The sequence below is a fragment of the Brienomyrus brachyistius genome, chromosome 1 (genome assembly GCF_023856365.1).
Source record: "Brienomyrus brachyistius isolate T26 chromosome 1, BBRACH_0.4, whole genome shotgun sequence".
In the NCBI taxonomy this organism is placed as follows: domain Eukaryota; kingdom Metazoa; phylum Chordata; class Actinopteri; order Osteoglossiformes; family Mormyridae; genus Brienomyrus; species Brienomyrus brachyistius.
Genome location: NC_064533.1, coordinates 56,343,669 through 56,359,118, shown reverse-complemented (window position 1 = coordinate 56,359,118; position 15,450 = coordinate 56,343,669). Strand labels below are relative to the sequence as shown.

The window sequence follows — 15,450 nt, the reverse complement described above, 5'->3', positions numbered from 1 at the left end:
ATGAATAATGTATGAATTGATTGGTTCTGGTTTTGGTTTTGATAAATTTTTGGCCATTAATATATCGGATTACTCAGGCCCACCATCTTCTCCACTGAACCTGAAAATCACTGATGCTAGCCGGCACCATATCTCGATCACCTGGAAGCTGCCAGAAAAGACTGGAGGCAACCCCATCCTGGGCTATCACATTGAGCTGGCAGAAGCTGGAACAGAGAAGTGGATGAGAGTCAATACCCGTCCCATAAAGGATCTTCGCTACAGGGTGGAGGAGAGCATTATCCCAGAGAAGAAATATGTCACAAGAGTTCGTGCAATAAATGCCACTGGTGTCAGTGAGCCCTCAGAGATCTCTGACAGCGTGTTTGCCAAAGACCCTGATAGTAAGCAATTGTCTGAATGTTTTGAAAATAAACGGCCTAGTGCTTATCGGGTTAGGTAATAGATTACAGGCTAGCTAATCGGTTATTTGCCATTTGCACAAGTACAAGTACATTGGAATGCATCTCTTCACATATCCCTTCTTGCCAGTGGCGGAACAATTGCACACAAGACCCAGGGGCAAAACACCGATCGGGCCCCCCCTCCCCCCCGCGCACACACATGCACGCACACACGCATACGTATATGTGGCAGCGCTGAAACAAGTTTTAAAGTGTGGGTGCAAGAACACAAAACACTTAACAGGAGAATTCGACTGTCCCTCACAGAAACTATAAAGTTTCTGTGGCTAAATTTAGTTTTCTATGCTTTTTCAGACAGGAGAACATTTGTTTGGCTATGCCTAGAAAACAACGTTGTTACCAGTGTGGAGCACATCAGAGTTTTACCAAGGACAAAAATTCCTCCTCCAGCTGCCTGCCCATCTCATCCATTTCTGTTGCAAAAATTACAGTGTATTGTCTAAGTGAATACGGTATAGGTTAATTAGTGTGTACGCACTGTCTTTCTCACTCTCATAATGTGTTCATGCATCTAGGTATAGCCTATTCAAATGTCATGTAGCCTTTTTATACAATTTAGACAGCACAGAATCATTAACCTACTTTAACGCATTTATTTATGCAACCACATATTTCCCACATTTTGACATCAGTGATGCAGTGAAGATACAGTCTCTTTACTTCTTGACGCCAACCCTCGCCAATCCGGGCTTGGGTGGCCGGCACCTAGTTCAGCTGGTTTGCTCCCTTAAGTGGCTGGGTTAGCCTAAACTATATACATATTTACAAAGACTACAATAAAACATCCCGAAATATGTAGTCTAGCAAAACACAGTTTAAAGAAAGCCTACCTGGCGAAATTGCAAACAAGCAAATTAAAAGTCCCACGGCATATAATCGGGCTATATCCAACAAAAAGCAGTTTCTAAGAACGTAGCCTACATAGCGAAATTGCAAACAAACAGAAGGCCTGTGGTATATAATAGCCTATTAGAACAGAACTTGCTCAAAGTTTTTTTTTTCTTTTCCTTCCTCTTTTATGCCCCACTTTTACTTTTAAACATGTTGAATTACTTTCTGGACCAACAAACGCAACCAGGCATGCACCTTCCTAGTCTTGATGTATGTCCTCAGACGGATGAGGACATTAGGCAGCCTTTATATCCTACCCATCTTGCACTGCAGTTTTTTGCAAATTCCTCAAACAGAAATTTATTAAATACAAAAGGAACAGCTTACTTTGACTTCAAAACATTACTATGTATTATATTTTAAGTTTGTTGTAGGGATTTTACAGATTAAATAAAATAATTATTAATTACACCATACACTCACCATAATAAGAATGTATACCAAAAATGACAGATATATAAAATCACAAGTCACAACTGAACTATAAGCAATGTCTTCTAGTTATTAAGAGCTTGAGAGAAGTTATATCAGTGTAACTTTGTGTTCATTTAGTATATGGCAGGGGCCTCAAATAGCTAGGGGGACAGACCTTCTAATTAGGGAAATAGAGGCTTAACCTGCTGAGTCACACACTGCCTGGGTTACCTGATTTATTATGGGTCAACTAATTACTACCTAAGGGGGTTCCTACTGCTGGACCCTTGAGTAAGAGACTAAAATTACTGATAGAATGTAATGTTAAAAAATGTCTTGTGTTTTACCTCCTAAAGGTATTCCTATGGTTGATCTGCTGACCCAAGACATTGTGCTGGTTGAGGGTGAGAAAATGCAGCTGAATGTCCCATACAAGGCAGTGCCAAAACCCAGCTTTTTCTGGCAGAAGGACAGTGCAGAGTTAAAGGGTGACGACAGAGTCGCTCTGAGCTGTGAACTTACCGCAGCTCATATCGAGATTGCTAAATGTGCACCCTCAGATGCTGGGGTGTACACTGTGACTCTGGAGAATCCTCTTGGATCAGTCACTGGAACTGTCAATGTGAAAGTCATAGGTACTGTGTGTTGTTAATATGAGTCGGCATGATTTCAGTGGTTTCTTGTTCAGAAGAAATTACCAACAATGCATAAAACATTCTATTATTAATTGACAGGCCTACCAGGACAGTGCGGCGAAATAGTTCCAAGCGATATCACCAAGAATTCTTGCAAGCTTTCCTGGGAGCCTCCAGAGCACGATGGAGGAACACCCATTCTCCACTATGTTGTGGAACGCAGAGAAGCCAGCAAGAAGACTTATGTCCCCGTGATATCTGCAGAGAAAGAAACAAGCTGCATGGTTGTTGACCTGCTCTTTAATTTGCAATACTACTTCAGGGTCAAAGCTGTGAATAAAGTTGGAGGTGGGGAGTATACTGAGATTCGCAACCCTGTGATCATCGAGGAGCAGAAGCGTAAGTAATTGGAGGGCTACTGTTGCATTATTAAAAGTAATGAAGGTATAGAATGAGTTCAGAATTCAGTGTATTACTTGAAATCTTTCAGAGCCACCAGATCCACCAGCTAACGTTGAAGCCCATGACCCCAGCTCTCAGTCCGTCACTTTGACTTGGCAAGCACCAGAGAATGATGGAGGCTGCACCATCATGGGATACATTTTGGAGAAGATTGAAAAGGATGGAGACAGGTTTGAGAGATGCAATGAGGACCCAGCACCTGGATTTTCTTTTATCCTGAAGGGCCTGACTGAGGGAAAGGAGTACCAGTTCCGGGTCCGTGCCGAGAATACCTGTGGACTCAGTGACCCATCCCACAGTACTCCGCTTGTAAAAGCTGCCGATCCAGTGGGTGAGTGGCATTTCAAATGATAGTCAATTAACCCTTACAACCCTATCTATTTTTGAGCATTTTCTATCACTTTAATTTTTGGCTTACTACACGGTATATATATGCTGTGCGTTTTTGTTTTCAGGGTTTTCTGCAGATATGATGATGTAAATGTGTAAATGCTGACACGGTCTTAATATCAATTTTATTTGTATGAAATATAAAAATTTGCAGGCACTATAAATACAGTAAAACCTTGGATTGCAAGTAATTTAGTCTGTGAGTGTTTTGCAAGATGAGAATTTTTTTTATATTAATTTTAACTTGGTAAATGAGCGAGGTCTTGCAATACGAGTATTACGTATATACTTTGTCTGCCGAGTGATCTCAACTAAGCCGATGGTTCTTCTCTCTCACGCTGCGGGATTGTGGGTAATTGTTTCCCATGCTTGGTCTCAGTTGGTATGCCTCACTCGTATGGTCAAAATTTAGTAGAAAAGCACCACCCAAATAAGGGCATAGCAGTGCAAGTGATGAATTCGTTTAACGATAATGCAATGTCACATTTCCGCGAAATGAAAAAGGAGGCAAAAGCAGCTGTCATTGGATAAGATCTTTTTTAAAGTTGTACAAAAAGAAAGAGATTCCAGTGAAACAACAGATAATAGTGATTCCTTTAGTTATAATGTAAGTCGTCCTAAAAAATAACCCTCCTCCTCTCCTCTCTCTTGTCTCCCTCACACCATCCACAATTTTTTTCAAAGGTAAAGTGCAGGTTAATTTGTTTTATGTATTTTTACTTTAATAATTTTATATGAACATTTTTGGGTGGTGGAACGAATAATCTCAGTTTACATTGTTTCTTATGGGAAACTTTGCTTTGATTTACAAGTGCTTTGGGTTACAAGCATGTTTCCGGATCTAATTATGCTCGCAAACCAAGATACCATTGTATTATAAATGTTGACATTAGAGTACCTATAATATGGGAATGCAGAGGTTTTTGTTGTGCGCTAAAGGGCCCAGAGCGCAGAAAAAAGCGCAGGATGCCAGAAGTCAAGGAAACACAGGGTTTTAATGAACGGTGAAGCAAATGCAGACTGACAATACAATGACCGGACTGGGGGAACAAACTTGAACGCGAACGAAATACATTGGACTAAGGACCGCAACAGGAAACAGGTGAACACGGGGAATCCACACGGAGTTGATGAGGGGGCGTGGCACATCGAGGGAGCGGACAATCGGGGCTGGACAGGACCGCCCCAAAGATGCGCACTCTGGGCGTGCCTAAGGGGAGCGAAGTGATGGGGACTGGAGATACAACAGCAACTGGGGAGGCAAAAGCAACAACATCAACAGGGCACAGGGAACAATGTGGACACACAGAACTGGCACAAAAAGGACAACTCAAACAATAAGCCACAAACCACGGGGAACGCAGACTAATACAGACACCAAAGACGGAAACACAGGACCGGGGAACACTAAAGGCGACAATGAAGGGACCACACCAGGGAACAAAGGCACGAAGGAATGAGGAGGAAACACAGGGGACAAACCTATAGGAGGCACATAGGGACCTGCGGGGGACAAAGGCGCAAAAGGACGTGGAGCACACACGGGGAACCAAGGGACGGGCAGAGAACGAAGACATAGAGGGACAGGAAGGAAACACAGGGGGTACCACAGAACCTGAAAGTATTGTAGGGCAAGGGGGAAACTCAAGGAGCACAGAGGGGCCAGAAGGAAACAAAGGCACCGAGGGATGAGGAGCGAACATGGGAGAAACATAGAAACTAGTGGGGAATGACAGCGTAGCAGGATGGGAAGTGAGCACCGGGACAGTAATGCACTGGGAGTCAGAGTCAGAATCAGAGAGTTTTATTGTCAATTCCTTTACATGTACTAGCCATATAAAGATATCGAGATTACTTTTCCCACTGTCCCTTGCGTACATTAGACAAACAATACAGGACGGGACGAACTATAAAGTGCACAGAACAACAACATAACACCAACGTAACCTGTGTTATACCAAATTCTAAACGCTATTTCTAAACACTAAAAATACAGTGGACAGACAAGACAGGACAGACAAACAAGTGTACAAGTACAGCACAACAGCATAAGTACAGCACAACAGAAAACATGTATGTACAGTAAGCAGTGAGTAAACGGTAAACAGCATGTAAAGTACATGGATTGTAGCAGTAAACAATATGTAGGTAGTAAACAGTATGTAATCAGTGAACAACATGTAAAGTGCATGTGGATTGAACTTAAGAAGACTTAAAGTCAGGAACTGACAGCAATGAGTTTTCAGTGCAGAGTCAATAGCAGCATTGATAAATAAGAATAAAAATAGCAGCAGGTTGTGCAATTTCCATATATGAAGATAGTCTTTCTATTTTGTGAGTCAGAGGATACAGGGTCCGAATTGTTTACTCTGGGGCTGGAAAGAAGAAGAGTTCAACATCCTGATAGCTTGGTGGACAAAGCTGTTAGTGACTCTGGTGGTACGGGAGCGGAGACTCCTGTACCTCCTTCCAGAGGGCAGGAGGTTGAACAATCTGTGTGCAGGGTGACTGGCATCACTTGCAATTGTGGTTGCTTTCCGGAACAGGCGAATGGTGTATATGTCTTTCAGGGATGTGCCAATGACCTTCTCAGCTGTGTTCACTATGCGCTGTAGGGCCTTTCTGTTATAGTCAGTGCAGCTTCCGCCCCACACAGTGATACAGCTAGAGATGATGCTCTCAATGGTTCCACTGTAGAATGTGGTCATGATGGGTGGTGGGGCCCCTGCTCGTTTGAGTTTTCGCAGAAAGTAGGGGCGCTGCTGAGCTTTCTTTGCCAGTGATGCAGTGTTGGTGGTCCAGGAGAGGTCCTCATAGATGTGCACCCCTAGGAATTTGGTGCTGCTCACTCTTTCCACAGCAGCACCCTCGATGATCAGTGGCCGGTATTGGGTGTGGCCTCTCTGGAAGTTGATAACAATCTCCTTGGTCTTGCTGACATTCAGAAGGAGATTGTTGTTCTTGCACCACGTGGTCAGAAAATTGGCCTCTTTCCTGTAGTGAGTCTCGTCCCCCTTGGTGATGAGACCCACCAGGGTTGTGTCATCCGCAAACTTCACCAGATGATTGGAGCTGTAGGTTGGTGTGCAGTCGTGGGTCAATAAGGTGAAGAGCAGAGGACTGAGCACACATCTTTGTTGCAGATGAGTTGTTGTGGTATTATGGTATTGAATGCTGAACTAAAGTCTATGAACAGCATTCTCACATATGAGTCCTTCTTTTCCAGGTGGGTGAGGACTGGGTGTAGGGCCGAGCAGATTGCATCCTCTGTGGATCGTTTAGCTTTATATGCGAATTGGAAGGGATCCAGGGTGGGGGGGAGAATGGATTTGATGCATGCCTAGCCGTTCAAAGCACTTCATAATCATAATCAAATATGATATGATTTGATTATAATCATAATCAAATCATAATCATAGCGCCTTCATAACGCCCATTTTCAAAAAAGGGGATAGAAGTAATTTGTCTAACTATAGGCCAATCAGTCTAACTTGTATAACTGGTAAAGTTATGGAGGCTATAATCAAAGAGAAAATGGTAGATTACCTGGACTCCAATAACATTTTGCGGGATAGCCAGCATGGATTTAGAAGAGGTAGATCCTGTTTAACAAATCTGTTGGAGTTTTTTGAGGAAGCTACTCAGGAAGTTGATGATAAGAAGGCCTATGATGTCATCTACTTAGATTTCCAAAAGGCTTTTGATGTTGTCCCCCACAAGAGGCTCCTACTTAAACTCAAAGCGACAGGTATTTTAGGTACCGTAGCGACCTGGATAGATAACTGGTTAACAGATAGGAAACAGCGAGTAGTTATAAGAGGCACAATGTCACAGTGGGCCTGCGTTCATAGTGGGGTACCGCAGGGTTCGATTTTAGGACCACTATTGTTCCTAATTTACATAATTTATATGGATACCAATATATACAGTAAACTGGTGAAATTTGCAGATGACACCAAGGTGGGTGGTGTAGCAGATACTGAATTAGCGGCTCAGCAGCTACAGCGGGATCTTGATTTAATTAGTGACTGGGCCGATACCTGGCAGATGAAATTTAACGTCGATAAATGTAAGGTACTCCATCTAGGAAGCATAAATATAAAGTACAGGTATTTCATGGGTGTCACTGAAATAAAGGTAGCTGATCATGAGAAAGACCTTGGTGTGCATGTTGATGCTTCCATGTCCCATTCTCGCCAGTGTGGGGAAGCAATAAAAAAGGCCAATAGGATGTTGGGGTATATCTCCAGGTGTGTGGAGTTTAAGTCAAGGGAGGTAATGCTAAGATTATACAATTCCTTGGTGAGACCTCACCTAGAATATTGTGTGCAGGTTTGGTCACCATATCTTAAAAAGGACATTGTGGCCTTAGAAAAGGTGCAGCATAGGGCCACAAAAATGATTCCTGGTCTTAGAGGAATGTCATACGAGGAACGGTTACTTGAGCTAAATCTGTTCAGTCTCAAGCAAAGGAGACTGAGGGGGGACATGATCCAGGTATATAAGATTCTAACAGGTTTGGATGCTGTTCAACTAAATAGTTACTTCAGCATTAGTTTAAATATACGAACTCGTGGCCATAGGTGGAAATTAGCGGGAGAACATTTCAAGCTGGATTTAAGGAAGCACTTCTTTACACAGCGTGTAGTCAGAGTATGGAATAGCCTTCCTGATAATGCAGTGCAAGCTGAATCCTTGGGTTCCTTTAAATCAGAGGTAGATAAGATTTTAACGACTCTTAGCTATTAGTTTAGTTCTCCCCAAGCGAGCTTGATGGGCCGAATGGCCTCCTCTCGTTTGTATAGTTCTTATGTTCTTATAATAATTGGAGTCAGTGCCACAGGACGGTAGTCGTTGAAGCATGATGGGGATGATTTCTTTGGCACAGGTATGATGATTGCAGCTTTGAAGCATGATGGTACAATGGCTTGATTCAAGGAGATGTTAAAGATATCTGTAAAGACATCCTTCAGCTCCTCAGCGCAGTCCTTCAGCACGCTACCAGGAATGTTGTCCGGGCCTGCTGCTTTCCGGGTGTTAATTTTGGAGAGTGTTTTCCTCACACTGGCAGCAGTCAGGCATGGAATCTGGTTATTGGGAAGGGATGGGGTCTTCTGTGGCAGAGTGCTGTTTTGTGCATCAAAACGTGCAAAGAAGCTGTTCAGGTCATTGAGCAGAGAGATGTCATTGCCACAACTCTTTGGCATGGGCTTGTATTCTGTAATGGCCTGAATGCCCTGCCATAGGCTCTGTGCATCTTTACTGTCTTGAAAGTGAGAGGTTATATTTTTTGTGTAGTCCTGTTTTACTTTCCTGATGCCCCGGGACAGGTTGGCTCTTGCTGTTCTCAGGTCAGTTTCGTCTCCAACTCTGAATGCATTGTCTCTGTCCCTCAGCAACCTGTAGATATCCCCTGTCAACCATGGCTTCCGGTTAGCCCGAGTGATGATGGGTTTTGTGTAGGTCACATCTCCAATGCATTTAGTGATATAGGAGGTTACAGTATCTGTGTACTCCTCAATGTCTGTGCAGTTATTGTAAGTGGCTGCCTGCTTAAACATTTCCCAGTCTGTTTTGTTAAAGCAGTCTTGAAGAGCTGAGGAGGCCCCTTCTGGCCACACTCTTATCTGCTTCTGAGCCGGTTTGGTGCTTTTCACTCTCTGTCTGTATGCTGGTATTAGCATAACAGTGATGTGATCAGAGAGACCGATGTGGGGGAGGGGGATGGCTTTGTATGCTCCTTTGTGAGAAGTGTAGACCATGTCCAAAATGTTATCTCCTCTTGTTGGGAAATGTACATGCTGGTGAAATTTTGGAGCACAGTCTTGAGATCAGCATGATTAAAATCTCCAGCGAGGATGGTGAAGGCGTCTGGGTGTGCTGTCTGTTGCTCACTGATGGCCTGAAACAGTTCATTTAGTGCCGCGTTCCTATCGCTGTTGTTATTGGTGGGGGGGGATGTAAACAGCGACCAACAAAAGCGCAGTTATTTCCCTGGGCAGATAGAAAGGACGGCACTTTATGATCAAAAACTCCGCCAGTGGTGAACAGTGTTTCCGTGCCACCATTGCATTCCGGCACCACGCATCTCGGATGTAAACACAGATCCCGCCGCCCGTGTCTTCCCTCCTTCTACGATAGCCCTGTCTGCTATCAACACACCAGTTAAACAACACGCCACTGGAAACAACAGTGGAGCAGGATGGGGCGTGGACACAGGTAACAAGGGGGCCAAGGGCAAGAGCATTAAGGGACCCTCGACAAGCGGAAGGTGAGGTGTGTTGGAGCAGCAGACCTCCGTGGGGCCGGGCTGATGGGGACGTCGAGGGTGGTGAGGAGGGAGTCAAAAGGGGAACCGGGAGAGGCAAGGAGAAAATCGGAGGGGATGCAGGTGACCGTCAGACTGAAAAAGAGGCTGAAGTGGACGAGGAGGAAGGCGATGGGGCAGATAAAAGGGCTGGTGGAGATGGCGAGGAGGGAGCTGAAGGGGACATTGAGCAGAGGAGAAGAGGGAACTGTAGCCAGGGCAGGCGGGGCTGCAGCCTTCACTGGTCCAGATGCAAGTGACCGACAAGGCATCGGAGTCGGGGCTACTGTTGGCCGACAAGGTGCCACAGGTGAGGTCGGGGGCACCTGCCGAGCTGGAGTCTGGGGGGGCAAAGACGTGCCAGGGAGTCAACCCTGATGTCAGTGTCCCCTCCCTTTATGGAAGACCGAGAGCTGGGAACCCAGCTGAGATCTGCTGTGAAATGTTGGTGCTGGCTGGGGTGGCCTCTTGGAGGGATCCAAGGGTGTGGTCAGGGTGATCCCTGAGGGGTCCCACTCGAGCTCCTCTTCCAGCCCCATTATGGACGGATGTGCAGTGGTCAGGTCATCAGGGACCTCCTTGGGGACAGCGGTTGGGGCCAAGGAACCCAGGGGACTTGTCACCGAGATATCAGGGATCAGGGACACTAAGGTAGAAGGATCAGGGACTATAGGAGGTGGAGCGTCAGCTGCCTGAACTGGGGCCATGGGGGCCTGGACCGTCGGGAGGCGGCGTGTCGGCCACCAGGACTGGCATAACGGGAACTGGCTTCTCTGGAGCGGGCATCACGGGGACTGGCATCAGAGCAGGGACCTCTGGCATGGGGACCTCGGGCGGTGTAGGAGGAACCATGAAGGGCGCTGTGGGAGGCGCTCGGCCAGGAACCTTAGGCGGCGGCGCAGGGACCTCGGGTAGTGCAGCCAAAGCTGCCAGGTCTGGAGCCCCAAGGACCATATCAGGAGCCACGGGGAGCCGAGCAGGACCTGGAGCTATGGGGAGTTGGCCAGGAACCTCCTGCACCGGGAACTCAGGGGGCACAGCAGGGACGTGAGAGGCAGGGACTTCAGGGGGCAGTGCAGGGAACTCCGGGGGCAGAGCTGCAGCTGCAGGGACAGGAACCACGGGGGCCAGAGGTGCCTCAGGAACTTCAGGTGGTCCCCAGTCACTGGAGCCTCCGCGAGCACAGCAGGAACCACGAGGGGGGGCGAAGCAGGTACTGGAAACATGGTGAATGAAGCAGAAACCACGGGTAGCTGTGCAGGAACCACGGGGACTAGAACAGGAACCTCTGGGGCTAGGGCTGGAGCCGCTGGATCGGGGACCTCGAGGAACGATGCAGGAGACACAGGAACCATGGGGGACAGAGCAGGAACTGGGGCCATGAAGAACAGAAGAGGAACCACAGGAGCCACAAGAGTCATGGGGGCGAAGCAGGAGTCACAGGAACCACAGGGAACGAAGCAGGAACCGCAGGAACCATGTGGGACAAAGCAAGAACCGCAGGAACCACAGGGGACAAAGCAGGAACTGCAGGAATAACGGGCGACAAAGCAGGAACCGCAGGAACCAAGGGCGGCGAAGCTGCAGACACAGGAACTATGGGCGGTGAAGCTGCAGGAAACGCCAGCACAGGAACCACGGGGGTTGCAGCTGGAGTTTGCACCTTAGCAGCAGTCGCTGCCTGTTTAAGGAACTTAGGGACCCGCAGGATGGCATCCCTAATGGACCTGGGCGCATCTCAAAAAACGGGCAAACTGTATGCACTGACAGTAAAACGGAGAAGCTTCGGGTATCTGCCCAGGTAGGGCGATGGCAGTGCCATCCAGCCTGAACACTGCCGGATCCAGAATCAGGAGGGATTCCACCCGACACACAGCAGAGCAGGCAGCGGAGACCGAGACGGCCCCTAAGAAGACCTCAGGCATGTCTTCCCATCTTCGGCTTTTCTGCTTTTTCCTTCTTTCTTCCTAGTACTGGTAGCGAAGTCTGAGGCAGATGGGGCAGCTCTGACAGCGGACCGTTTGGTAATCCGCTGTCCATGGCCACCTGCCATATCCTAGAATCCGCTGTGCCCCTTCTCAGCTGCCGCACATTTTTGTGCACCTCATCAATGAGGTGCGTATCCTCGAACGGGGTCAGGCTTTGAAGGATCTCCCCGGTACGAGTCACCAGGGCGAAAGCCATGAGGTCCTCCAGGACCTTGGGCTGTTGCAGCCAATATTCTGCACCCAGAGCGCAGACAAAATGCAGGATGCCAGAAGTCAGGGTTTTAATGAAAGGTGAAGCAAACGCAGACTGACAATACAATGACCGGACTGTGGAAATAAACTGCAACGTGGACTAAATACATTGGACTAAGGACGGCAACTGGAAACAGCTGGTGAACACGGGGAATCCACATGGGGTTGACGAGGGGGCATGGCACATGGAGGGAGTGGACGTTCGGGACAGGACAATTTCATTGGGGGCCTTTCTATGACTTAGTATTGTGAAGGGATATATGGTTAGTGCCGAGCAGAAATGAATATCTCTGACTTTCTATTCATTCGGTAACTTGTTGAAGTTATCTAATGAACAGCAATGCATGGTTTAGCACTGCTTAGTTTATGATCCGCTGGATAAATGAAAGCATAACAGAGAGTTTTAGAGTCAAATATGCTGAATCGTTTTTCCACCTATTTATGCTATGGCTGTATCACGTCATTGTGCTTACAAATGGGAGGTGGTCCACTTACATAATGAGTGCGTTCTGTTTCAACTCTTTTGACGGAGCTCGACACCAAACATACATATATAAACTTTTGTGAATAAATATTACGAAAATATCAAGTAATTGTCCTCCTAATAAACTGTATTTTGCTGCATTTTGTTATTTCTAGTAGAACTCCAGTAAATTTTTGAGTGTTTTTCTATCCTTTTATTTATAGGCTTATGATTAATTATTTATAAAATAAACATTTTTACCCCCAAAAGGGCTGTATGTGGATCATTGCAAAAGCGAATATGCACTTTTTTTTCCATCTAATGTAAATAATATAAATGTTTTATGGATTATTAGGAGTGCTTTTTTGTGGAAAATGTTTAAAATATATGCCTCATTCCGCACAAGATGACTCTGGAACACTTCAGCACAGAACGTTGAAACGAGGATTAGATAGTTAGATTAGTCAGTAACACTTAACTTAAAAAAATCATTATAATGCATTCATAAAGTATTATAAACACAGCAGTACAAAGCATCCTTAATACTTTTTTGACAATTATAAGCATTATGAAGGCATTTACAGTGTATTATAGATGACAGCTTCATAGAGCATTCATAATTCATAATAAACATGGTTGTAATGCATGCCTTTTTTATAAATATCTATAGCCGTATTAGTAATACTTTATGAGTGCGTCATAATGCAATATGAAGGTACATTATCTATAATGCATTTATATGACTGCTTTAAGAAAAGTGTTACCTATGATAAATTTACCTTGAATGGGTAAAATCTCTGATAATATAAAAACACTTTGATTTGATTTCAGATCCACCCAAGGTCTCCCTCAAAGGAAGCATGCTGTATGGCCTGAGTGTCAAATCTGGTGATGAGATCAAGATAGATGCTCGCATCTCTGGATCCCCATACCCAATGGTAACGTGGTTCAGGAATGACGAGGTGCTCAAACCAGAGACTGGAAGGAGGAAGCCAGATAAGCCAGTCATAAGAAGGAAGGTGAAAGGTGCTCCTCCAGAGCCAGAAGAACCCTACCATCCATCTATTGAAGAACGGCTTTCCTTTGACCTCAGCCAGAGGGGTGAAACCAGTATAATGATACGTGACTCCATAAGGAAAGACCATGGAAAGTTCGTCATTAAGGTCGAGAATGCCCATGGCACTGCAACTGCATCCTGTGATGTCAATGTGCTTGGTAAGGTTTTTCTGCTTCATTTTCACTTGAATTGGAACATTTTTATTGCTGCTATTATATTTATAATAATAATAATAATAATAATAATAATAATAATAATAATAATAATTATTATTATTATTATTATTATTATTATTATTAATGTTGCCATTAAAGTCTGTAACCTATTAAGTCTTTCATTTACAGATAAACCTGGAAAACCAGTGAATTTTGCCTTTGAAGATGTCAGAAACACTTCTGTTGTTTGTAAGTGGGATCCACCTGTGGATAACGGTGGCAGTGAAATCCTTAACTACATCGTGGAGAAAAAAGATGCCACAAAGGATGACACTGGATGGGTCAATGTATCCTCAGCTGTGAAGGGCTGCACCGTTCCTGTGACTAATCTCATTGAAGGGAAGGAATACATCTTCCGAGTCACTGGGGAAAACAAATTTGGTCCTGGACCTCCTGGTTACTCGGCAAAACTTTTGGCTAAAAATGAGTTTGGTAAGGAATTGTAAGACATAAAGCTTTAGAGACTGATAATTGATTTGTTTTACATACCAATGATGACCTGCATTTTTCTTTCGTAGAACCACCTGAGGCCCCCAACATGCCAAAAATTGTGGATGTTACTGCTAACAGCATGTTAGTCACTTGGCATGAGCCTAAAGATAATGGTAGTCCAATCCTGGGATACTGGATAGAGAGAAAAGAAATTAGCAGCAAAAACTGGAGCAGGGTGAACCACAGTCTGCTTAATTCTTTGGAAGTCAGGGCTGAAGGTCTCATGGAAGGCTTGACCTATGTATTCCGAGTCTGTGCTGAGAACTTAGCTGGTTCTGGAAACTTCAGTGTCCCTACAGACCCCATTATTGCACAAGACCCTATCTGTAAGTCAGATGTGGTTCTAACAAGAAACCAAATCATAATATTTTTTTTTGTGTGCAGAAATATTAATTGTAATTTCTATATCCATAGTACCACCTGGTCCACCTGTTTCAAGTATTGTTGACACGACTAACTCTACAATTGATGTGCGATGGGACCCTCCCTTGTTCAATGGTGGTGGAGACATTCTTGGGTATCATGTTGAGAAAATTGTGGTAGGAGAAAAAGACTGGTCCCGATCAACAGAAAGACTCTGCAAGGACCGCAAATTTACTCTAACAGGGCTCACAGAGGGAGCTGATTACATTGTGCGTGTCATGGCAGTCAATGATGCCGGTGAGGGAGTTCCTGGCCTGACCGATACTGTCACAGTAAAAGAACCTCAAGGTAATCCATTTTAAAGAGGTGTAAGAGCACAGCTTTCAGTGTAGTTACCACTTTCAAGTTCGTCTTATCTTTTTTTGGTAGACAGTTGGCAGCAACTTTTAAGGCTTACAGTTTCAACCTTTATGGTTCCTGCCATCAGAGTTTGGGAGTTTTTTTTCTAGTGCAAGGGAAACCAGAAGTCAGTCCTAAATGACTGGCTCTGGTAAAGTTCATGAATATACTTCTTTGTGTTTGTCTGTGTTATTCTTGTCTTCCATGGAATTACATTTGTAAGTTTGATTTGCTTAGAGTCAGAAGTATAGAATAAATTGCTAAACTTGCTGAAAGTACATTTGATATTTGTGGTTATTCATTCACTTCAACAGAGGCTCCAAATGTTGATTTTGACTTGTCTGTGAAAAATGGTGTCATTATCCGGGCTGGCGAATCACTAAGGCTGATTGCTCACATTACGGGCCGGCCGACCCCTGAGGTGCAGTGGTTGAAGGAGGAGGGGGAGCTGGACAAAGAGCGTGTTGTCATAGAGACCAAAGGAAAGACCAGTGTACTTATGATCAAGGATTCCTTGAGAACAGATTACGGCAATTACAAAGTTTCTGGCACAAACGCAAGTGGAACCACAACTGCAGAAACAAGAGTGGATGTCATGGGTGCGTAAATGGTAGTGTTCTCTGTCACATGTTTATCTCATATGCTGGCTTTTTTTAAA

At 45.0% G+C, this 15,450-nt stretch overlaps 1 protein-coding gene across 1 annotated transcript in view; it reads left to right on the top strand.

Moving 5' to 3' along the window:
* LOC125731156 (titin-like) overlaps positions 1 to 15,450 on the top strand; it is a 155,956-nt gene that overhangs the window by 65,264 nt on the left and 75,242 nt on the right. Inside the window, exons 69-77 of the mRNA XM_049005864.1 lie at positions 78 to 383; positions 2,126 to 2,404; positions 2,504 to 2,803; positions 2,895 to 3,197; positions 13,098 to 13,481; positions 13,668 to 13,970; positions 14,057 to 14,356; positions 14,445 to 14,741; positions 15,107 to 15,391. Of these exons, the coding sequence (XP_048861821.1) occupies positions 78 to 383; positions 2,126 to 2,404; positions 2,504 to 2,803; positions 2,895 to 3,197; positions 13,098 to 13,481; positions 13,668 to 13,970; positions 14,057 to 14,356; positions 14,445 to 14,741; positions 15,107 to 15,391 (2,757 nt within the window). The remainder of the gene's footprint in view (positions 1 to 77; positions 384 to 2,125; positions 2,405 to 2,503; positions 2,804 to 2,894; positions 3,198 to 13,097; positions 13,482 to 13,667; positions 13,971 to 14,056; positions 14,357 to 14,444; positions 14,742 to 15,106; positions 15,392 to 15,450) is intronic.